The following is a 24,111-nucleotide window of genomic DNA, read 5'->3' as shown; positions in this document are numbered from 1 at the left end:
TAACGGAATAGAGTCAGTACCTCGATAACGGAATAGAGTCAGTACCTCGATAACGGAATAGAGTCAGTACCTCGATAACGGAATAGAGTCAGTACCTTGATAACGGAATAGTCAGTACCTTGACAACGGAATAGAGTCAGTACCTCGATAATGGAATAGAGTCAGTATCTCGATAACGGAATAGAGTCAGTACCTCAATAACGGAATAGAGTCAGTACCTCGATAACGGAATAGAGTCAGTACCTCGATAACGGAATAGAGTCAGTACCTCGATAACGGAATAGAGTCAGTACCTCGATAACGGAATAGAGTCAGTACCTCGATAACGGAATAGAGTCAGTACCTCAATAACGGAATAGAGGCAGTACCTCGATAACGGAATAGAGGCAGTACCTCGATAACGGAATAGAGGCAGTACCTCAATAATGGAATAGAGTCAGTACCTCGATAACGGAATAGAGTCAGTACCTCTAACGGAATAGAGTCAGTACCTCGTTAACAGAATAGAGTCAGTACCTCGATAACGGAATAGAGTCAGTACCTCAATAACGGAATAGAGGCAGTACCTCGATAACGGAATAGAGGCAGTACCTTGATAACGGAATAGAGTCAGTATCTCTATTAAGGAATAGAGTCAGTACCTTGATAACGGAATAGAGTCAGTATCTCTATTAAGGAATAGAGTCAGTACCTTGATAACGGAATAGAGTCAGTATCTCTATTAAGGAATAGAGTCAGTACCTTGATAACGGAATAGAGTCACTACCTTGACGTTGATGCCCTTGTTAGTCTGGCTGATGCTCGAGATCGACGAGGGCGGGGCTTGACCAGGATTGGAGGCGGAGTTAGGGTTGTGGGGAGAATCCAATAGGCTCTCCCTTGACCTTCTAACCTCTGATGACAGGGTACACAGTAGATCCCCGACTCGTCCATCCCTCTCTCTGTCTCTGTCCGTCTCCCTGCCTGCCATGCCCAGGCCCAGGCCCAGCTCTGCTCCGTTCAGACCCCCAGGGCCGTGGTCCTCCTCCCCGATTCCTGAGTCGGTGTGGGGCAGAGAGGCAAGCGGAGAGTCATCCATGGGGGTGGGAATCTGCTTCTCCCCCTGGCCACCCTCAGGGAAGGAGGACGATGGGTGCTCTGGATATAGAGAGAGAGAAGGACAGAGAGAGAGAGAGGCAGATAGGCAGAGAGATAGACAGAGAGAGAGAGAGAGAGAGAGAGAGACAAAGGGAGAGAGAGAGAGACAGAGAGACACAGAGAGAACAATTAGAGAGTGTCATTTCCCCAAATTTGAAACCCTTATTCAAGGTTTCAAAGACCTCTCTGATGAGGACAGGCTACCCGTCCTGTTGGGGGAGGACGCAGAGAGCTGTGGGTTGGCAGCGCACTACATTGCTGCCTGACATAAGATGAGGGACAGTGTCTGACAGACCAATAAACCTGCACATGTCCTCTACTGTATGATTATTGTTATTGTTGAATATATGGTTATTTTGAACCTTGGTTATTGTTGTTACTGTTATCCCGTTGACAATATTTGATTCTCATTTTTTATTTATTTTTATTTTGTAAATATCCAAAATAAGCTTTGGCAATATGTATATTGTTACGTCATGCCAATAAAGCGAATTGAATTGAATTGAATTGAGAGAGAGAGAGAGAGAGAGAGACAGAGAGAGACAGAGACCCAAATAATGGTGAATTATGCCTTCATTACTGTGAGACTTTAAAACTCTATAAACGTACACTCAGAACCAAAAAAGCACAGTACAACAGCAAGCAGCTGACACTAACTGAGGAGTCCATAAACACAAACAACTTTTGGCAAAATTGGAAAAAACTAAAAAAATCTAAACAAGAGGAATTAGCGATACAAAATGGTGACGTATGGACGACCCATTTCAAAACACTCTACAACACCGTTCAAATTGACACAAACGCAGAACAATGCCAAATCCATGAGAAGTTGAATGGATTAGAAAAAGCTATAAAGGACAATCAAAACCCATTGGACTCCCCAATTACTGACCAGGAGCTCTATAAGAAACTTCAGGCTCTCAAATGTAAAAAAGCATGCGGACCTGATGGCATCCGAAATGAGATGCTCAAACTCACTAGTGCAAAATTTCAATTGTCTATATTAAAACTGTTTAATTTGATCCTGAGTGTAGATTATTTCCCTGACATCTGGAATCAAGGACTCATAACCCCAATCTTTAAGAACGGAGACAAATTTGACCCTAACAATTACAGAGGCATTTGTGTGAACAGTAACCTGGGGAAGGTTTTCTGTAGTATCATCAATGTAAGAGTTCTAAACTTCCTTAATAAGCACAATGTCTTGAGTAAAAGCCAAATTGGATTTATACCAAAACATCGCACAACTGATCATATTTACACCTTACACACCCTGATAGATATAATACCAAAATATACGCTTGCTTAATCGACTTCCAAAAAGCATTTGATTCTATTTGGCATACAGGACTGTTCTACAAAGTTATTGAAAGTGGTGTAGGGGGTAAAACATATGACATAATTAAATCAATGTATACTGGCAATAAGTGCAGCATTAAAATTGGTAAGAAAAGAACAGAATTCTTTAACAAGGTGCGGGGCCTTCGTCAGGGTTGCAATCTGAGCCCTGCACTCTTCAATATTTACATTAACGAATTGGCTACTATTCTAGAAAAATCCTCAGCCCCTGGTGTTAGTCTCCACAATTCAGAAGTTAAATGCCTACTCTTCGCAGATGACCTGTGCCTGCTGTCACCCACAGCACATGGCCTACAGCAGAGCCTGGACCTGCTAGAGCAGTACTGCCAGACCTGGGCCCTGGCAGTAAACCCCAAAAAGACTAAAATAATGATTTTCCAGAGAAGATCCAGATCTCAGGGAATTAGACCAAAGTTCTCAATTGGTACAAAATATATAGAGTACTGTACACACTACAATTACTTAGGTTTAAAAATAAGCTCAAAGGGACACCTTAATGAGGCAGTGAATGAACTGAGTGAGAAAGCAAGCAGGGCATTCTACGCCATTAAAAAGCAAATTCAAAATATGGCTAAAACTAATTGAATATGTCATTGAACCAATTGCACTTTATGGCAGCGAGGTGTGGGGTCTACTTGCAAAACAAGATGTCATCAAATGGGACAAACACCCCATTGAAACCCTGCATGCAGAGTTCTGTAAAATTCTCCTACGTGTCCAGAGGAAAACTACAAACAATGCATGCAGGGCAGAATTAGGCCAATATCCACTAATAATAAAAACTCAAAAAAGAGCAATTAAGTTTTGGAAACATCTAAAATACAGTGACCCCCCCTCATATCATTACCAAGCCCTGCAATGCCAAGAGCTGAGCAAAGAAAATAGTCCCCTCATCCAGCTGGTCCTGGGGCTGAGTTCACAAACCTGTTCTACTAACACACTGAAGCCTCAGGACCCTCATCCAGCTGGTCCTGGGGCTGAGTTCACAAACCTGTTCTACTAACACACTGAAGCCTCAGGACCCTCATCCAGCTGGTCCTGGGGCTGAGTTCACTAACCTGTTCTACTAACACACTGAAGCCTCAGGACCCTCATCCAGCTGGTCCTGGGGCTGAGTTCACAAACCTGTTCTACTAACACACTGAAGCCTCAGGACCCTCATCCAGCTGGTCCTGGGGCTGAGTTCACAAACCTGTTCTACTAACACACTGAAGCCTCAGGACCAGAACATCCAATCAATCAGAATAAACCAAATTACAACACAGTCAAAACAAAACTACATTGCTTATTGGGAAACACAAGCACAAACACAAAGCAAAATGCAGTGCTATCTGGCCCTAAATCGACAGTACACTATGGCTAAATATTTGACCATGTTTACTGATCAAAACCTTAGAAAAACTTTTACAAAGTGCAGGCTCAGTGAGCACAGCATTGGCATTGAGAAGGGTAGACACAGGAAAACCTGGCTTCCTGTAGAGGAAAGGCTGTGCAACCACTGCACAACAGCAGAACCTGAGACGGAGCTGCATTTCCTGACAAAATGTCAAAAATATAAAACAATTAGAGAGTGTCATTTCCCCAAATTTGAAACCCTTATTCAAGGTTTCAAAGACCTCTCTGATGAGGATAGGCTACCCGTCCTGTTGGGGGAGGACGCAGAGAGCTGTGGGTTGGCAGCGCACTACATTGCTGCCTGCCATAAGTTGAGGGACAGTGTCTGACAGACCAATAAACCTGCACATGTCCTCTACTGTATGATTATTGTTATTGTTGAATATATGGTTATTTTGACCCTTGGTTATTGTTGTTACTGTTGTCCCGTTGACAATATTTGATTCTCATTTTTTATTTATTTTTATATTGTAAATATCCAAAATAAGCTTTGGCAATATGTATATTGTTACGTCATGCCAATAAAGCGAATTGAATTGAATTGACAGAGAGACAGAGAAAGAGAGAGAGACAGAGAAAGAGAGAGAGACAGAGAAAGAGAGAGAGACAGAGAGAGAGAGAGAGAGAGAGAGAGAGAGAGAGAGAGAGAGAGACAGAGACAGAGAGAGAGAGACAGAGACAGAGAGGTAGTTGTGCTGTTAATACCTAATAAAATACATGTCTATTCTATAACTGTTACAATCAGGGACTGATTCATAGCTGGGACACCCGGTGAGTGGGGGACATAATACAGCGTGACACCAGAGGGACAGAAAACAGTGTGACACCGGGTTCTTTACCCGTGCTGGTGGGGGAGTTGATCTCGTGACGGATGCTCCTCCCTGATAGGCTGCTGGACCTGCCAATCTCTCTCTGTGGTTCCAGGATGTCCCGGTACTTTGACACCATGAGGACAGATATGAAGTAGACAACAGCCAGGGCCAGGAACTGAGCCTGCTTACTGTCATCCTGGAAGGGAAACATTTACACATTACACACCTATTAACAACAGACACACGCACACACACACACACAGAGACACACACAGAGACACACACACACACACACACAGACACACACACACACACACACACACACACACACACACACACACACACACACACACACACACACACACACACACACAGAGAGACACACACTCACCACGTCTCTGAAGACCACGGCTCTCAGGCGGTTGATGTCAACATCCTGTAGGAGTCTGTCTGGATCCTGGAGAAGCAGAGGAGTCATGATGACACATAACCTCACACACACACACACCTGGGTTCTGGGTGTGGGTGTGTGGAGGTGTGTGTGGGGGTGTGGGGGGGTTTGGGGGTGTGTGTGGGTGGGGGTGTGTGGGGGTGTATGTGGGGATGGGGTGGGTGAGTGGGTGGGGGTGTATGTGGGGGGTATGGGGGGTGTGTGGGTGGGGGTGTGTGTGGGGGATTGGTGTGGGGGTGGGTGTGTGTGGGGGTGTGTGGGGTTGTGTGGGGGTGGGTGTATGTGGGGGTGTGTGGGGGTGGGTGTATGTGGGGGTGTGTGAATGTGTGGGGGTGTGTGAATGTGGGGGTGTGTGAATGTGTGGGGGTGGGTGTATGTGGGGGTGTGTGGGGGTGTATGTGGTTGTGTGGGGGTGTATGAATGTGGGGGTGTGTGGGGGTGTGTGAATGTGTGGGGGTGGGTGTATGTGGGGGTGTGTGGGGGTGTATGTGGTTGTGTGGGGGTGTATGAATGTGGGGGTGTGTGGGGGTGTGTGAATGTGTGGGGGTGGGTGAATGTGGGGGTGTGTGGGGGTGGGTGTATGTGGGGGTGTGTGTGGTTATGTGGGGGTGTGTGTGTGTGTGTATATTACCTTGCTGGCTGCGGCTGCACTCTGTAGACTGTCCTGTGACTTGCTGCTGGGCAGGTTGGACTTGGAGAGACAGCCTCTATCTCTCTGTCTCTGTCTACACTCTAGACAGTTCCTCACTGCTACACAACATACTGGGGGAGGGAGGGGGGGAAGGAGGGACAGAGAGGGGGGAAGGAGGGACAGAGAGCGGGGACAGAGGGAAATAGAGGTTAAAGGTTATTACAGTATATATGTATTTTGCTACATGGACGTTGCACTAACAACACACGCTAACTTCATCTCTCTCTCTCTCTCTCTCTCTCTCTCTCTCTCTCTCTCTCTCTCTCTCTCTCTCTCTCTCTCTCTCTCTCCCTCCCTCCCTCCCTCCCTCCCTCCCTCCCTCCCTCCCTCCCTCCCTCTTACCCAGTCGAAGACACTGTCTCATCAGACCTCCAGAGGACATGTTCTTCTCAGCCTCTATCTCAGAGAAGTTGAGAGAGCTGGCGAACACCAGAACGTCCACCATGGCCATGAGCCGAGACAGGAAGGACACAGCCGTCTCTGAAGACATGCCCTGGGTCGCCTCCATGTTCTCTAACTCAACCTGATGGGTGAGGAGACAGGTTAGTCACACACACACACAGACACAGACACAGACACACACACACACACACACACACACACACACACACACACACACACACACACACACACACACGCGCAAGGATATGCTCGTGAGCACACACACATTTACACTGACACCCGCAAACACACAATTGCTGAACATGAGGGTTTAGTTCTGACCCAGACCAGTGGCCCAGCATCACAGACCCAGGCCAGTGGACAGCATCACAGACCCAGGCCAGTGGACAGCATCACAGACCCAGGTCAGTGGCCAGCATCACAGACCCAGGCCAGCATCACAGACCCAGGCCAGTGGACAGCATCACAGACCCAGGCCAGTGGACAGCATCACAGACCCAGGCCAGTGGCCAGCATCACAGACCCAGGCCAGTAGCCAGCATCACAGACCCAGGCCAGCATCACAGACCCAGGCCAGTGGACAGCATCACAGACCCAGGCCAGTGGACAGCATCACAGACCCAGGCCAGTAGCCAGCATCACAGACCCAGGCCAGTGGACAGCATCACAGTGAAGGACAGTGAAAGACAGACACACAGGATGCCAGGGAGAGTGACAGGTCTGTTTATGGTTCCAGTGGGGGATAGTTACAGGTCTGTTTGGGGTACCAGTGGGGGGATAGTTACAGGTCTGTTTGGGGTACCAGTGGGGGATAGTTACAGGTCTGTTTAAGGTACCAGTTGGGGGATAGTTACAGGTCTGTTTAAGGTACCAGTGGGAGGATAGTTACAGGTCTGTTTAAGGTACCAGTGGGGGATAGTTACAGGTCTGTTTAAGGTACCAGTGGGGGATAGTTACAGGTCTGTTTAAGGTACCAGTGGGGGATAGTGACAGGTCTGTTTAAGGTACCAGTGGGGGGATAGTTACAGGTCTGTTTAAGGTACCAGTGGGGGATAGTTACAGGTCTGTTTAAGGTACCAGTGGGGGATAGTGATAGGTCTGTTTAAGGTACCAGTGGGGGATAGTGATAGGTCTGTTTAAGGTAGCAGTGGGGGATAGTTACAGGTCTGTTTAAGGTACCAGTGGGGGATAGTTACAGGTCTGTTTGGGGTACCAGTGGGAGGATAGTTACAGGTCTGTTTAAGGTACCAGTGGGGGATAGTTACAGGTCTGTTTAAGGTACCAGTGGGAGGATAGTTACAGGTCTGTTTAAGGTACCAGTGGGGGATAGTTACAGGTCTGTTTAAGGTACCAGTGGGGGATAGTGACAGCTCTGTTTAAGGTACCAGTGGGGGATAGTTACAGGTCTGTTTAAGGTACCAGTGGGGGGATAGTTACAGGTATGTTTAAGGTACCAGTGGGGGATAGTTACAGGTCTGTTTAAAGTACCAGTGGGGGATAGTTACAGGTCTGTTATGGGTACCAGTGGGGGGATAGTTACAGGTCTGTTTAAGGTACCAGTGGGGGATAGTTACAGGTCTGTTTAAGGTACCAGTGGGGGATAGTTATAGGTCTGTTTAAGGTACCAGTGGAGGGATAGTTACAGGTCTGTTTGGGGTACCAGTGGGGGATAGTTACAGGTATGTTTAAGGTACCAGTGGGGGATAGTTACAGGTCTGTTTGGGGTACCAGTGGGGTTAGTTACAGGTCTGTTTAAGGTACCAGTGGGGGATAGTTACAGGTCTGTTATGGGTACCAGTGGGGGGATAGTTACAGGTCTGTTATGGGTACCAGTGGGGGGATAGTTACAGGTCTGTTATGGGTACCAGTGGGGGGTGGTGGCACAGTGCTGGAAGCCCCTTATGGAACATGGAGAGGAACAGTAGCAGTGACACCCAGCCACAGATGTAGATAAATAAAGGTCTGCTACACATCAGCCATGTTGGCACCAAGTGTCCCTAGAAAATGTGATCGTCTTGGGATGTTCGGCGTAACGAGGTTCGCCAAACTCCGCGTACTACATCTATGGCTTTGGGAGTAGGGGAAGGGGACGAGAGAGAGGGGGGAGTGGCAGCGGGGAGTCAGACATGCACACACACACACACACAGACGCTAGCCTTGCGTGCCAGTCTGCTTAGCGTCTCCTAAGAGGGCTGGTGAAGGACTAACAGCGAGGGCACCGTGCTAGGGTTGGTTTGGGTTGGTACGCTACGCACCTCTCCGCCTGTCCCTCCACCTCCTGGGACAGGGGTCACCTCCTCACCCTTTGACCCCTTCTGGGGGTCGACTCCTCCTCCATCTCCTCTCTCCTTCTTTAGGTTCCACACAGAGATGAGAATACTTTCCCTATCTCTGTGATCTCTCTCTATATATCTACAGCATATCTATCTCTCTCTCTGTGATCTGTCTCTCTCTCTCTCTGTGTGTGATCTATCTCTCTCTATCTCTCTCTGTGATCTCTCTCCCTCTCTCTGTGTGTGATCTCTCTCTCTCTCTTTGTGATCTCTCTCTCTCTGTATGTGATCTCTCTCCCTCTCTCTCTCTGTGATCTCTCTCTCTATATATATATCCATCTCTCTATATTTATATATATTTCTCTTTATCTCTCTCTACAGTAATCTCTATATCTCTCTCTACAGTATATCTCTCTCTACAGTAATCTCTATATCTCTCTACAGTATATCTCTCTCTACTGTATATCTCTCTCTACTGTAATCTCTATATCTCTCTCTACCGTATATCTCTCTCTACAGTATATCTCTATATCTCTCTTTACAGTCCATCTCTATATCTCTCTCTACAGTATATCTCTCTCTACAGTAATCTCTATATCTCCCTCTACACTATATCTCTATATCTCTCTACAGTACATGTCTATATCTCTCTCTACAGTATACCTCTATATCTCTCTACAGTATATCTCTATCTCTCTCTCTATATCTATAATTTTCTGTGATCTATCTATATATGTGTATCTATCTCTCCCTATTTAGGTTGGATATAGAGGGGACACGCTCAGAGGGGAGAAGATCTCTAACTCTCTCTATCCTTGAATTCATCTTCTCTTCCTTTCTCTAGCTCTCCCTCTCTTTACTGCAATAACGGCTTGGAGTAAGTTCTCTCTTTCTCTCTTATGTAACTGAACAAAGATCCCCATACGTGAACACATATACAAGCAGAGACAGTCTAGGAACAGAAGAGTCTAGAAAATTAACAATTATGGATGTCAACAAAGCAAATGTTAGTCACAATATCACTATGACAACAGAGCTCCAGAATGCTAGTGAAAATATATTAAGAGAAAGAAGAGGGAACTTACAGTGTTCGCACTAACCTTAGAACTCTGCGCAAACAGACAGAAGCAGAAACACAAACGGACGGAGAGAAGAGAGAAAGGAAAGAGTACAGATAACAGAGAAAGAAAGAGAGAAAGAAAGAAAGGAGAGAGAGAGAAAAAATTATGATTAAAACAACGAGCAGAACTTATAAAATCAAGTTAGAATACTTGTGTTTGTTTGAGAATTCAAGGTTATAAGGTATAAGTCAAAATAATTAAAGTTAATATATAAACCAATGTAGTATTGTTGTTGAATATAATGAACAAAAGGAACCAGAGAGGAAGTAGCACTATCAGGTGTTAACCTCACTGGTGTAGGGGGCAGTATTTTCACGTCCGGATGAAAAGCGTGCCCAGAGCAAACTGCCTGCTACTCAGGCCCAGAGGATAGGATATGCATATTATTAGTAGATTTGGATAGAAAACACTCTGACGTTTCTAAAACTGTTTGAATGATGTCTGTGAGTATAACAGAACTCATATGGCAGGCGAAAACCTGAGAAAAATCCAACCAGGAAGTGGGAAATCTGAGGTTTGTAGTTTTTCAAGTGATTGCCTGTCCAATATACTGTGTCTATGGAGTCATATTGCACTTCCTAAGGCTTCCACTAGATGTCAACAGTCTTTAGAACGTTGTTTCAGGCTACTATTGTGAAAAGGGAGCGAATAAGAGCTGTTTGAACTATACATGGTATAGTAACCACAGTAACCACTAGATGATACATGGTACAGTAACCACAGTAACCACAGTAACCACTAGATGATACAGTAACCACAGTAACCACTAGATGATACATGGTACAGTAACCACAGTAACCACAGTAACCACTAGATGATACAGTAACCACAGTAACCACTAGATGATACATGGTACAGTAACCACAGTAACCACAGTAACCACTAGATGATACAGTAACCACAGTAAGCACTAGATGATACAGTAACCACAGTAACCACTAGATGATACAGTAACCACAGTAACCACTAGATGATACATGGTATAGTAACCACAGTAACCACTAGATGATACATGGTATAGTAACCACAGTAACCACAAGATGATACAGTAACCACAGTAAGCACTAGATGATACATGATGCAGTAACCACAGTAACCACTAGATGATACATGGTATAGTAACCACAGTAACCACTAGATGATACATGGTATAGTAACCACAGTAACCACTAGATGATACATGGTATAGTAACCACAGTAACCACTAGATGATACAGTAACCACAGTAACCACAGTAACCACTAGATGATACATGATGCAGTAACCACAGTAACCACAGTAACCACTAGATGATACATGATGCAGTAACCACAGTAACCACTAGATGATACATGGTATAGTAACCACAGTAACCACTAGATGATACAGTAACCACAGTAACCACTAGATGATACATGATGCAGTAACCACAGTAACCACTAGATGATACATGGTACAGTAACCACAGTAACCACTAGATGATACATGGTATAGTAACCACAGTAACCACTAGATGATACATGGTACAGTAACCACAGTAACCACTAGATGATACATGATGCAGTAACCACTAGATGATACATGGTATAGTAACCACAGTAACCACTAGATGATACATGGTATAGTAACCACAGTAACCACAAGATGATACAGTAACCACAGTAACCACAGTAAGCACTAGATGATACATGATGCAGTAACCACAGTAACCACTAGATGATACATGGTATAGTAACCACAGTAACCACTAGATGATACATGGTATAGTAACCACAGTAACCACTAGATGATACATGGTATAGTAACCACAGTAACCACTAGATGATACATGGTATAGTAACCACAGTAACCACTAGATGATACAGTAACCACAGTAACCACAGTAACCACTAGATGATACATGATGCAGTAACCACAGTAACCACTAGATGATACATGGTATAGTAACCACAGTAACCACTAGATGATACAGTAACCACAGTAACCACTAGATGATACATGATGCAGTAACCACAGTAACCACTAGATGATACATGGTACAGTAACCACAGTAACCACTAGATGATACATGGTATAGTAACCACAGTAACCACTAGATGATACATGGTACAGTAACCACAGTAACCACTAGATGATACATGATGCAGTAACCACTAGATGATACATGGTATAGTAACCACAGTAACCACTAGATGATACAGTAACCACAGTAACCACTAGATGATACATGGTATAGTAACCACAGTAACCACAGTAACCACTAGATGATACATGGTACAGTAACCACAGTAACCACTAGATAATACATGGTGCAGTAACCACAGTAACCACTAGATGATACGTGGTACAGTAACCACAGTAACCACAGTAACTACTAGATGATACATGATACAGTAACCACAGTAACCACAGTAACCACTAGATGATACATGGTACAGTAACCACAGTAACCACTAGATGATACATGATACAGTAACCACAGTAACCACTAGATGATACATGATACAGTAACCACAGTAACCACTAGATGATACATGGTACAGTAACCACAGTAACCACAGTAACCACTAGATGATACATGGTACAGTAACCACAGTAACCACTAGATGATACATGATACAGTAACCACAGTAACCACTAGATGATACATGGTACAGTAACCACAGTAACCACTAGATGATACATGATGCAGTAACCACAGTAACCACTAGATGATACATGGTACAGTAACCACAGTAACCACTAGATGATACATGATGCAGTAACCACAGTAACCACTAGATGATACATGGTACAGTAACCACTAGATGATACATGATGCAGTAACCACAGTAACCACTAGATGATACATGGTACAGTAACCACAGTAACCACTAGATGATACATGGTACAGTAACCACAGTAACCACTAGATGATACATGGTACAGTAACCACAGTAACCACTAGATGATACATGGTACAGTAACCACAGTAACCACTAGATGATACATGATACAGTAACCACAGTAACCACAGTAACCACTAGATGATACATGGTACAGTAACCACAGTAACCACTAGATGATACATGATGCAGTAACCACAGTAACCACTAGATGATACATGGTACAGTAACCACAGTAACCACTAGATGATACATGGTACAGTAACCACAGTAACCACTAGATGATACATGGTACAGTAACCACAGTAACCACTAGATGATACATGGTACAGTAACCACAGTAACCACTAGATGATACATGGTACAGTAACCACAGTAACCACTAGATGATACATGGTACAGTAACCACAGTAACCACTAGATGGCCATGTTATAGAGGACAAAAGAGGCAACACCATCATAACAATAAGCTGTACCTTCTAGCATGGCCAAGTAGTACCAACCAGATAGTCTATACACCACCAGCACACAGTAATAACCAGGGGCCTCATTTGTCAAAAGGTGCGTGTAAACTGTAAGCCTTGCATGCACCAGATTTTTATCATGCGGTGGTTGGTATTTATCAATTTTAAAGTTGCGGGAAAATCTGCCTATCTCCAAGTACAGTTCAGACCACGCGTACGCACGCTCTAGTGGTCGATCAATTATATTGCAAGCAAAAAAAAAATTCTGGGGGGAAATGGAGGTGTTTGATGCATGGGAATTATAATAATGCTATGCTAATAACATTTTAAAACATATATTTATTTGATCATATATATTTTATTATATAGGCCTAAATGGTAAAACAGATGCATTTTCCGTTGGTAAGAAGTTAGCATAGCAACATGTAGCCTCATATATTTATTATATATATTTTATTATATGCATTTTATTATATATATTTTATTATATATATTTTATTATATAGGCCTTAATGGTAATTACACCGCAGGACATGTCTCTCCTTTTATGACTGGTTTACTCCCTCTACTCTAATATTAGACTACCATTTATCCACCCTCATTCAATAGCCAATCATGCTTATTGGTAGACTACAGTATTGGTAGACTACAGTATTGGTAGACTACAGTATTGGTAGGCTACAGTATTCGTAGGCTACAGTATTGGTAGCCTACAGTATTGGTAGGCTACAGTATTGGTAGACTACAGTATTGGTAGGCTACAGTATTGGTAGGCTACAGTATTGGTAGACTACAGTATTGGTAGACAACATTATTGGTAGGCTACAGTATTGGTAGACAACATTATTGGTAGACAACATTATTGGTAGGCTACAGTATTGGTAGGCTACAGTATTGGTAGACTACAGTATTGGTAGGCTACAGTATTGGTGTGTGATTGGAGCGTGACATCACAGCACTGCGTGGCTGTTTGGCACTGCATTACCGTTTGGCACTGCGTGGCTGTTTGGCACTGCATTACCGTTTGGCACCGCGTGGCTGTTTGGCACTGCATTACCGTTTGGCACCGCGTGGCTGTTTGGCACTGCATTACCGTTTGGCACTCACTATAGGAGGTATGCATTTTTTTGTTTGAAAGTCACTGCAAAATGATGAACACATTCTGACCACTAATACAAATGGGATCAAACCTGCCATTACGCTTTCCCTTTAGGAACTATCATGGCCCAGTTCCAACATCTCCAAATCGTACAGCAAACGAGGGCGTTTTTGCTCCCGTAAAAGGAGTGTGTTTTCCTGGCAGGATTGTGACGCTCGTACACAAGCGCACAAATATAGTAAGGTTCTGATTTATCAATGAAAACATGCCTATATGTTGCGTATGTCATGTTGCCTTACGCAAATCCTAGAATCTTCACGTACGCCAGAATTTACGGAGAAATGTACGGACGTTTGATACATGAGGCCCCAGGTCTGATCAACACAAGTCGTCCTGCAGTTCGCCTCCCACACCAAAAGGGGGCAGCAGTGAGCCACACTTACAGAGGGGGAGGTGGCAGCAGAGAGTAGAGGAAGGATTCCTCCACAGGCGATGATGATGTTGTCCACCATCTGAGAGATGAGATGAATGGTGTTGTGGACAAAGATGATGTTCTCATTGCTGTTCACAAAGTCCATCACTGACTTGGTCGAATGGCTGGAGAGAGGAGAGGAGAGGAGAGGAGAGGAGAGGAGAGGAGAGGAGAGGAGAGGAGAGGAGAGGAGAGGAGAGGAGAGGAGAGGAGAGGAGAGGAGAGGAGAGAGGGAGGGTAGAGAGGAGAGAGGGAGGGTAGAGAGGAGAGAGAGAGGAGAGAGGGAGGGTAGAGAGGAGAGAGGGAGGAGAGAGGGAGGAGAGGGAGGAGAGAGTAGGAGAGAGGGAGGAGAGGAGGAGGGGAGAGAGGAAAGGAAGAGAGAAGATGGAAAATGGGAGAAAGGAGGAGAGAGGGAGGAGAGGAGGAGAGGGGAGAGAGGGAGGAGAGGAGAGAGGGGGAGAGAGGGAGGAGAGGAGAGAGGGAGGAGAGAGGGAGGAGAGGAGAGAGGGGGGAGAGAGGGAGGAGAGGAGGAGAGAGTAGGAGAGAGGGAGGAGAGGAGGAGAGGGGAGAGAGGAAAGGAAGAGAGAAGATGGAAAATGGGAGAGAGGAGGAGAGAGGGAGGAGAGAGGGAGGGGAGGAGAGAGGGGAGAGGGAGGGGAGAGAGGAGGAGAGAGGGGTTAATAATCAATTGTTTTACACAAGGGGATGATACGTCTCCAGGTTATTTTCTGTGTCATTGTCTGCACCTGCTAGTCATTATGACATCATTCCTTACATCCTGGAAGGCATGAGTCCACAGAATAACCCTTCCTCACATCCTGGAAGGAGTGAGTCCACAGAATAACTCTTCCTTACATCCTGGAAGGCATGAGTCCACAGAATAACTCTTCCTTACATCCTGGAAGGCATGAATCCACAGAATAACGCTTCCTTACATCCTGGAAGGCATGAATCCACAGAAAGACTCTTCCTTACATCCTGGAAGGCATGAGTCCACAGAATAACTCTTCCTTACATCCTGGAAGGCATGAGTCCACAGAATAACTCTTCCTTACATCCTGGAAGGCATGAGTCCACAGAATAACTCTAACTTACATCCTGGAAGGCATGAGTCCACAGAATAACTCTAACTTACATCCTGGAAGGCATGAGTCCACAGAATAACCCTTCCTTACATCCTGGAAGGCATGAGTCCACAGAATAACTCTTCCTTACATCCTGGAAGGCATGAGTCCACAGAATAACGCTTCCTTACATCCTGGAAGGCATGAATCCACAGAATAACTCTAACTTACATCCTGGAAGGCATGAATCCACAGAATAACTCTAACTTACATCCTGGAAGGCATGAGTCCACAGAATAACTCTTCCTTACATCCTGGAAGGCATGAGTCCACAGAATAACTCTTCCTTACATCCTGGAAGGCATGAGTCCACAGAATAACTCCTTACATCCTGGAAGGCATAGTCCACAGAATAACTCTACCTTACATCCTGGAAGGCATGAATCCACAGAATAACTCTTCCTTACATCCTGGAAGGCATGAGTCCACAGAATAACTATTTTCTTACAAACACTTCCATGGAGCTTCCATTATTCCCTCTGAAACACTGTCTGCTGAGAATATATTCTGTAAATTTAGTTAGTTTTTCCATTTCATGTATCTTGATCTTTTTAATTTGACCTACTGTGTATATATATATATATATATATATATATATATACAGCTGAAGTCGAGAAGTTTACATACACTTAGGTTGGAGTCATTAAAACTCCTTTTTCAACCACTCCACACATTTCTTGTTAACAAACTATAGTTTTGGCAAGTCGGTTAGGACATCTACTTTGTGCAGGACACAAGTCATTGAAAAAAGTATTTGATCCCCTGCTGATTTTGTACGTTTGCCCACTGACAAAGAAAGGATCAGTCGATAATTTGAATGGTAGGTTTATTTGAACAGTGAGAGACAGAATAACAACAAAAATATCCAGAAAAACGCATGTCAAAAATGTTATAAAATGATTTGCATTTTAATGAGGGAAATAAGTATTTGACCCCTCTGCAAAACATGACTTAGTACTTGGTGGCAAAACCCTTGTTGGCAATCACAGAGGTCAGACTTTTCTTGTAGTTGGCCACCAGGTTTGCACACATCTCAGGAGGGATTTTGTCCCACTCCTCTTTGCAGATCTTCTCCAAGTCATTAAGGTTTCGAGGCTGACGTTTGGCAAATCGAACCTTCAGCTCCCTCCACAGATTTTCTATGGGATTAAGGTCTGGAGACTGGCTAGGCCACTCCAGGACCTTAATGTGCTTCTTCTTGAGCCACTCCTTTGTTGCCTTGGCCGTGTGTTTTGGGTCACCACCTACTGGAGAGTGAGGCCCAGCCAATCAGAATGCATTTTTCCCCACAAAAAGGCAGAAAGAAACAGTCCTCAGTTTCATCAGCTGTCCGTGTGGCTGGTCTCAGACGATCCCGCAGGTGAAGAAGCCAGGTGTGGAGGTCCTGAACTGGCGTGGTTACATGTGGTCTGTGGTTGTGAGGCCGATTGGACATACTGCCAAATTCTCTAAACAATGTTGGAGGTGGCTTAAGGTAGAGAAATTAACATTAAATTATCTGTCAACAGCTTTGGTGGACATTCCTGCACGCTGCCTGCAGGAATCTGTGGCATTGTGTTGTGTGACAAAACTGCCCATTTTAGAGTGGCCTTTAATTGTCCCCGAGCACAAGGTGCACATGTGTAATGATCACGCTGTTTAATCAGCTTCTTGATATGCCACACCTGTCAGGTGGATGGATTATCTTGAGACAAATGAGAAATGCTCACTAACAGGGGCCGTAAACAAACACAGTCCGACCACTCTCACCTCCTCCACACGTGTACGTCGCTCTCCAGGGCGAACAGCAGGTCTGTGAGGAGGCGCTGATGCATGGGCGACCACTTAAACTCTGGGATACGGAACATGGTGGTGCGAGGCCCGGGGCTGAACTGGCGCCGCTGCTCCTCTGTCATGGGTTCTGTCATCATCCCTCTGAAGCCCAGGTCCACACGCAGGTCACGCTCCAACTGGGTCGCCGTACGACCACGGAGTGCCTGTAGGGGGAAGTAGAGAGACAGGTCACGCTCTGACTGGGTCGCCGTACGACCGTGGAGCACCTAGGGAGGAGGGACAGGTAAAGGAATGGTGGTAAACTAGCAACTGGTAAACTAGCAACAATGACAGCTGAATTGGTTAACTACAATTGCTAGCCTAACAACAATATCTTCAGCAAAAATAGCTAGGTGTATCTCAAAATTGGATCACTGTGGAGGGAAATAATACATGAGCTTAAAAACAACAGTCAGAAGAACCTGAATATTGAAAAGAAAACTGCTACAGAAGCTAAGCTAACAACTATAACTAAGTTTGCTTTTTTTTTGTTTGAAGGTATCCGGATTGTTTGGCTTCAATTTACTGCTACTGGTGTTAGCCAGCAGTGTTAGCCAGCAGTGTTAGCCAACAGTTTTAGCCAGCTGTGTAAGCCAGCAGTGTAAGCCAGCAGTGTAAGCCAGCTGTGTATGCCAGCTGTGTTAGCCAGCTGTGTAAGCCAGCTGTGTAAGCCAGCAGTGTTAGCCAGCAGTGTAATCCAGCAGTGTTAGCCAGCAGTGTTAGCCAGCTGTGTAAGCCAGCAGTGTAAGCCAGCAGTGTATGCCAGCTGTGTATGCCAGCTGTGTATGCCAGCTGTGTATGCCAGCTGTGTTAGCCAGCAGTGTTAGCCAGCTGTGTAGGCCAGCAGTGTTAGCCAGCAGTGTAAGCCAGCAGTGTAAGCCAGCAGTGTTAGCCAGCAGTGTTAGCAAGCTGTGTAAGCCAGCTGTGTATGCCAGCTGTGTTAGCCAGCAGTGTTAGCCAGCAGTGTTAGCCAGCAGTGTTAGCCAGCTGTGTAAACGTTAGCTTAGATCAGTCTTTCAGTTATTGAAGACAGGGCTAAGTACAGTAGCAATTGAAGGACCAGAGTTATCTTACTTGGTTTAAAACATTATTATAATTTTTACATTTATTTCAATTGGCAAGTAAGTTAACAACAAATTCTTATTTACAATGACGGCCTACATCTGAGGTAAGATATTTACGTCACCCACCTGAGTAGTAGCAGTGGTCTGTATCTTCTTCATCTCTTTGTCCTTCCCATCATCAGACCTTTCTGTATCAGATGTGGTGCTAGCCGCGTCACCTCCAGCCTTACCCCCCGCCGCCTCTCTATCTGCCCCAGACGGGACCTCTACCTCTGGGTAGCCCTGGGCCTGGTTCTCAGCTGCCTGGCTCTCTCTCTGGGCGATGGAACTGATGTCAGCCAGGGGGCTTTGGATATTCAAGGGCCCGTCTTCGGGGAGCCCTCCATGGGCTTGGCTCAGGTCTGAGCCCCCGCATGAGGTCATGTGGGCCAGAAGACTCAGGTCATCACTGGGGCAGGTGGAGGAGTGGACGGGGCCCGAGGAGAGGGGCTGGTCCGGGCTGGGAAGGACCAGAGGGTCTGTGGCAGCCAGCGCTGGAAGCAGCTTCTCATCAACCTTAAAAAGATAAGATAGAAAGACAATTCAGCAAGTCTCTCCAAGACTCTAACCCTGTTCCTGGAGAGATACCTTCATGTAGGTTTAAAATCCAACCCTGTTTCTGGAGAGATACCCTCCTCGAGGTTTTAATTAAAGACTAACAATGCCCGGTGCTTAATTATTAATAAATCTGCTGTGTTTTGACCCCGTTACATTTTTTTCTTAATAACATATTGATGCGAAATGACATAAGTAAGAGAGAAGCCTCACTTTGGGAATATTCCTATAAAAAAAACATATCTTTATAACCTCTACCTTGCTGAAGAGGAATCCGTTGTTGTTCGGGACGCTGTCCTTCTCGTCAGCGAGGGTGATGAGTGGACCCATGTTCCCATCATCCTCCATGGTGCCAGGCCCCGCCCCCGCCGTGTCATCTTTAGGCACCAGGTTACTGTGGTCGCCATTCAGCTTCCGCACCACGACACAGTAGGCGCTGTCCAGCAGGGAGTCTACCTCCACCAGGGGCCCGTTCCCCATCCTCCCTCCTCCTATCCCTCCTCCACCCAGTCCCTCCATCCTTCCTCCTCCTATCCCTCCAATCCCTCCTCCTATCCCTCCAATCCCTCCTCCTATCCCTCCAATCCCTCCTCCTATCCCTCCAATCCCTCCTCCACCCAGTCCCTCCATCCCTCCTCTTCCCACCGTCCCTTCCGGGGACAGATCCAGGTCGTCTAGTTTGACCTCCGTAGCCTCCACCTTCTCCGCCTTGATATCCACCAGGAGGTCAAGAACTTCGACCCTTTCCCCTGACCCCTGTTCCCCAGGGGTCAACGCCTCCCCGTTGGGTCCTTTCATCTCCACCCCTCCCTCAGCGAGCAGGTTCCTGGAATCCACTCCTCCTCCCTCTCCGTACTCGGCCTCGCTTTCTGGGGTCTGCGTCTGTGAGTGGTCGTCCAGCTCGCGGATCTCCAGGTTGCCGTTGACGACGGGGGCGGGCGTGGCCGAGAGACCGGAGATGGTGGAGACAGAACCTTTCTTTCCCTTCTTGATGTTCTCCTCCTCCTGTCGCTGGTACTCCTCGTACATCTTAGCCAGGTACTCCTTATGGGCCTCGTACGTTACCTATGGAAGAGACATGATCAATAACTAATAATCAATAACATCTTAGCCAGAGTTAGCACACGCACAAGGGCAAATTCTGAATTGAATTGAATTCAAACAATGAATTTGAATTACATTTAAAATAGGCCACACCCTGCAGGAAGCATCATCTGAATTGAATTTGAAGGAAGTAGAATTTAAATCAAACCAATTCAACTGAGAAATGAAAAATGAATGTCTGGCGCATTTAAAAAATATTTTATCAAAAGGATATATGACTTAGAATACAGATACCATTTCAAATATTACTTTGATAATAACTCAAAGATGTCAAACAAATTTTTTTTCTTTGTCATGAGATTGTTCCCTTCCATACAGCAATGTCTGATCTAATGCATTCTGGGAAATGTATTTTTTTTTCTTCTGATATTTAAAAACATATAAGGGCATTATGAATTATTATAGACAACCCACAACATGATCTTAGAATTTTTCAAATTGTTTTAGGAGAATGAGTTTTAAAAATCAAATGTTTCCTCATTATGCTACATGGTATAAAACCATACATTCTGTCAAAATAAGCATGTCTATGGGTAAGGAGAAGAACGAATAAGACATTTAGAATTTCACTGCATTTTATTGAATAAAATTCTACTTCCTTTAATTACATTTACATGTTAGTCATTTAGCAGGCCCTCTTATCCAGGCCCTCTTATCCAGGCCCTCTTATCCAGGCCCTCTTATCCAGGCACTCTTATCCAAGCCCTCTTATCCAAGCCCTCTTATCCAGGCCCTCTTATCCAGGCCCTCTTATCCAAGCCCTCTTATCCAAGCCCTCTTATCCAGGCCCTCTTATCCAGGCCTTCTTATCCAGGCCCTCTTATCCAGGCCCTCTTATCCAGGCCCTCTTATCCAGGCCCTCTTATCCAGGCCCTCTTATCCAGGCCCTCTTATCCAGGCCCTCTTATCCAGGCCCTCTTATCCAGGCCCTCTTATCCAGGCCCTCTTATCCAGGCCCTCTTATCCAGGCCCTCTTATCCAGGCCCTCTTATCCAGGCACTCTTATCCAGGCCCTCTTATCCAGGCCCTCTTATCCAGGCCCTCTTATCCAGGCCCTCTTATCCAGGCCCTCTTATCCAGGCCCTCTTATCCAGGCCCTCTTATCCAGGCCCTCTTATCCAGGCCCTCTTATCCAGGCCCTCTTATCCAGGCCCTCTTATCCAGGCCCTCTTATCCATGTACTCTTATCCACAGCGACTTACAGTTAGGGCATTCATCTTAAGATAGTCAAGTGAGACGACCACATGCTGTATCACAGTCACAGTAAGTTCACGTTTCCTCAAAGTATCAGAAAAGTCCAAGCTTGTTGGGGGGGGGGGTCTGTGGGATTATTTAAGATACTGTTTGAAGAGGTAGGTTTTCAGATGTTTTCAGAAGATGGGCAGGGACTCTGCCATTCTAGCTTCAAGGGGAAGCTGGTTCCACCGTTAGGGTGTCAGGACAAAGTAGAGCTTGAGTCTGGGCTGAGCTGCCCTCCTTTAGAGGTGGGAGGGCCAAGAGAACAGAGGTGTGCTCGGGTTGGGGGGTAGGGTTTGATCATAGCCTGAAGGTATGGCGAGGGGCAGTTCCTCTTGCTTTTCCGTAGGTACGCACCGTGACCTAGTAGTGGATGTGAACTTCAACTGGAAGCCAGTGGAGTGTGAGGAGGAGTGGGGTGACATGGGAGAACTTGGGAAGGTTGAACACCAGGCAGGTCGCATCATTCTGGATAAGTTGCAGGATGTTTGATGGCACAACCCGGGAACCGAGTTGCAGTAGTCCAGACGGGAGACGACAAGCGCCTGGACAAGGACCCGAAGCCACTTCCTGTGTGAGGAAAGGTCGTACTCTATGGATGCAGGAGCGAGTCACTGCTGATGTTGGCAGAGAATGACAGGCTGTTTGTTGTCCAGGGTCACGCCAAGGTTCTTTGCACTCTGGGAGGAGTTTTAAATGTAGATATTTAGGGGGCAGCTTTAACATTGCAGATAGATGGTAGGTTCTACCAATGTCATTATTTTCAGCATTTTCAATCCCACATATATATTTATAATTACATTTTTTCTAACCCTACCTCACCTCCCCTAATTAGAGTAAACTAATGGACCAAAAATACGTAGGCTTCTATTTCCAGTTTATACATACTATACATTTTACATTAATTATCTATTTATTTATCCCACCTTTCAGTTACCCTCAACCCCTCCCATCGTGTCTCTAAAAATCATCCAGTCTTGACTTATACTTGCCAAATATATTTTTTTAAACTGTGCTGTGATGTTTCACAAAAGTTCCTGAAACTTTCTATTCTCATAATTTCCATAGATTGTAAATGAAAGATGAACACATTTACTAAAAGTAACCTTATATCATTGATCGACTGACCATCACTAGTCACTCAGCAGTGCTATTTGCAAAGATAGTTTTAAGAAAAATGTTATGATTCTTCAGCTATTCCTGAACCTGCGATCCAAAAACAAAACGACAGTACATATGAGCAGTACCAAAACAACTGATCAAATTATTCTGCATCTTCGCAGGTAAAATGTTCAGAGCTGATTGGTTGTATTCCCTCCCCTATATACAGTAGATAACATTCTATTGGTTGAAAGAATTTTGTATAATTGTTTAAATGGAAAAACAGTACGTTTTGAATCCAGCGTTGTTTTGCGTATTAGTTTATTAACATGGAATCGGCACATCATCAATCTCTTCACAGCTATTTATCAACCTGTATGGCACAGCTGTCAATTTTTGGTCTTTAAATGAAACTGGTATACTTTTTTAACCAATTTTGGTCTTTAATGGAAGGCCGACATACAAGTACCATACCTTCTTCCCCTTCTACTGGCCTCCTCCATTTTTTGTGGTAATGCTGCAACCAGTTGGTTGTCATTTTGGATAGAGCAGACATTTCCATATATTTTTCTTAGCTGCATATGTGACATAACTCCACCAGTCCTATTTATCATACCATTTACAAAGATTATAACGTTAAAAAAAAACTATTCTAAAAAAACTATTGTTTCTTTTTTTTCAATTTATATATTTGAGTTTAAAAATAATATTTGTTGTAATATTTGTTCTGTCTTTTATGGTGGATTAGACTGAAATTGCAACCAGCTTTCTATGGCTTGTCTTAAAAATAGTGATATTTTTGGAGATTATTTCATCTTTAAATAACCGTAAATGAGAAGTTGTAATCTGAATAAATGGAAAAATGTAATTTTTGAGCACAGGGTGAGAGAGGCAGTTCAGGATTTAAGTATAATTTTTGTATGACTGAAGCCTTTAGTGAGAGGTTCCATCGAGTTCCATCGGGTCTTGAAGCGGGCAGGCCTTCCCTGAGAGGAAGAGCAGCTCCGTCTTGTTGAGGTTGAGCTTGAGGTGGTGGGCCGACATCCAAACAGAGATGCGTGACCCCAACTCGGTGTCAGAAGGGGGGAAGGAGAAGAGTAGTTGAGTGTCATCCGCATAGAAATGATAGGAGAGACCATGTGAGGATATGACAGAGCTGAGTGACTTGGTCTATAGAGAGAAGAAATCCTCCTCTGCAGTGATAGGAAGACATTAGATATGACAGAGCAGAGTGACTTGGTCTATAGAGAGAAGAGGAGAGGTCCATCCTCATAGCAGTGATAGGAGAGACCATGTGAGGATATGACAGAGCTGAGTGACTTGGTGTATAGACAGAAGAGGAGAGGGCCTAGAACTGAGGCCTGGGGGACACCAGTAGTGAGAGTACATGGTGCAGACACAGATCCTCTCCACACCACCTGGTAGGAGCGACCAGCCAGGGAGGATGCAATCCAAGAGTGAGCAGAACCCGAGACGCCAAACCCTGAGAGGGTGGACAGAAGGATCTGACGATTCACGGTGTCAAAGGCAGCGGAT

General features: G+C 45.0%; 1 protein-coding gene across 3 annotated transcripts in view; it reads right to left on the bottom strand.

Annotated features, from left to right (window-relative positions):
- LOC106574788 (neurobeachin) overlaps window positions 1-24,111 on the bottom strand; it is a 306,741-nt gene that overhangs the window by 102,546 nt on the left and 180,084 nt on the right. The window contains exons 24-34 of one of the 3 annotated variants that reach the window (XM_045717441.1): window positions 19,780-20,199; window positions 19,393-19,647; window positions 18,667-19,095; window positions 17,414-17,640; window positions 14,512-14,665; window positions 9,606-9,629; window positions 6,188-6,368; window positions 5,786-5,916; window positions 5,095-5,160; window positions 4,731-4,899; window positions 767-1,137 (exon numbers count right to left, since the gene is read on the bottom strand). In XM_045717441.1, the coding sequence (XP_045573397.1) occupies window positions 767-1,137; window positions 4,731-4,899; window positions 5,095-5,160; window positions 5,786-5,916; window positions 6,188-6,368; window positions 9,606-9,629; window positions 14,512-14,665; window positions 17,414-17,640; window positions 18,667-19,095; window positions 19,393-19,647; window positions 19,780-20,199 (2,427 nt within the window). Of the gene's footprint in view, window positions 1-766; window positions 1,138-4,730; window positions 4,900-5,094; window positions 5,161-5,785; window positions 5,917-6,187; window positions 6,369-9,605; window positions 9,630-14,511; window positions 14,666-17,413; window positions 17,641-18,666; window positions 19,096-19,392; window positions 19,681-19,779; window positions 20,200-24,111 lie in introns of those variants that run through there. The other 2 variants (XM_045717439.1, XM_045717440.1) reach the window with 2 other exon arrangements.

Source organism: Salmo salar, chromosome ssa04, assembly GCF_905237065.1.
Source record: "Salmo salar chromosome ssa04, Ssal_v3.1, whole genome shotgun sequence".
Lineage (NCBI taxonomy): Eukaryota > Metazoa > Chordata > Actinopteri > Salmoniformes > Salmonidae > Salmo > Salmo salar.
This window is presented reverse-complemented; position numbering and strand designations above follow the sequence as displayed.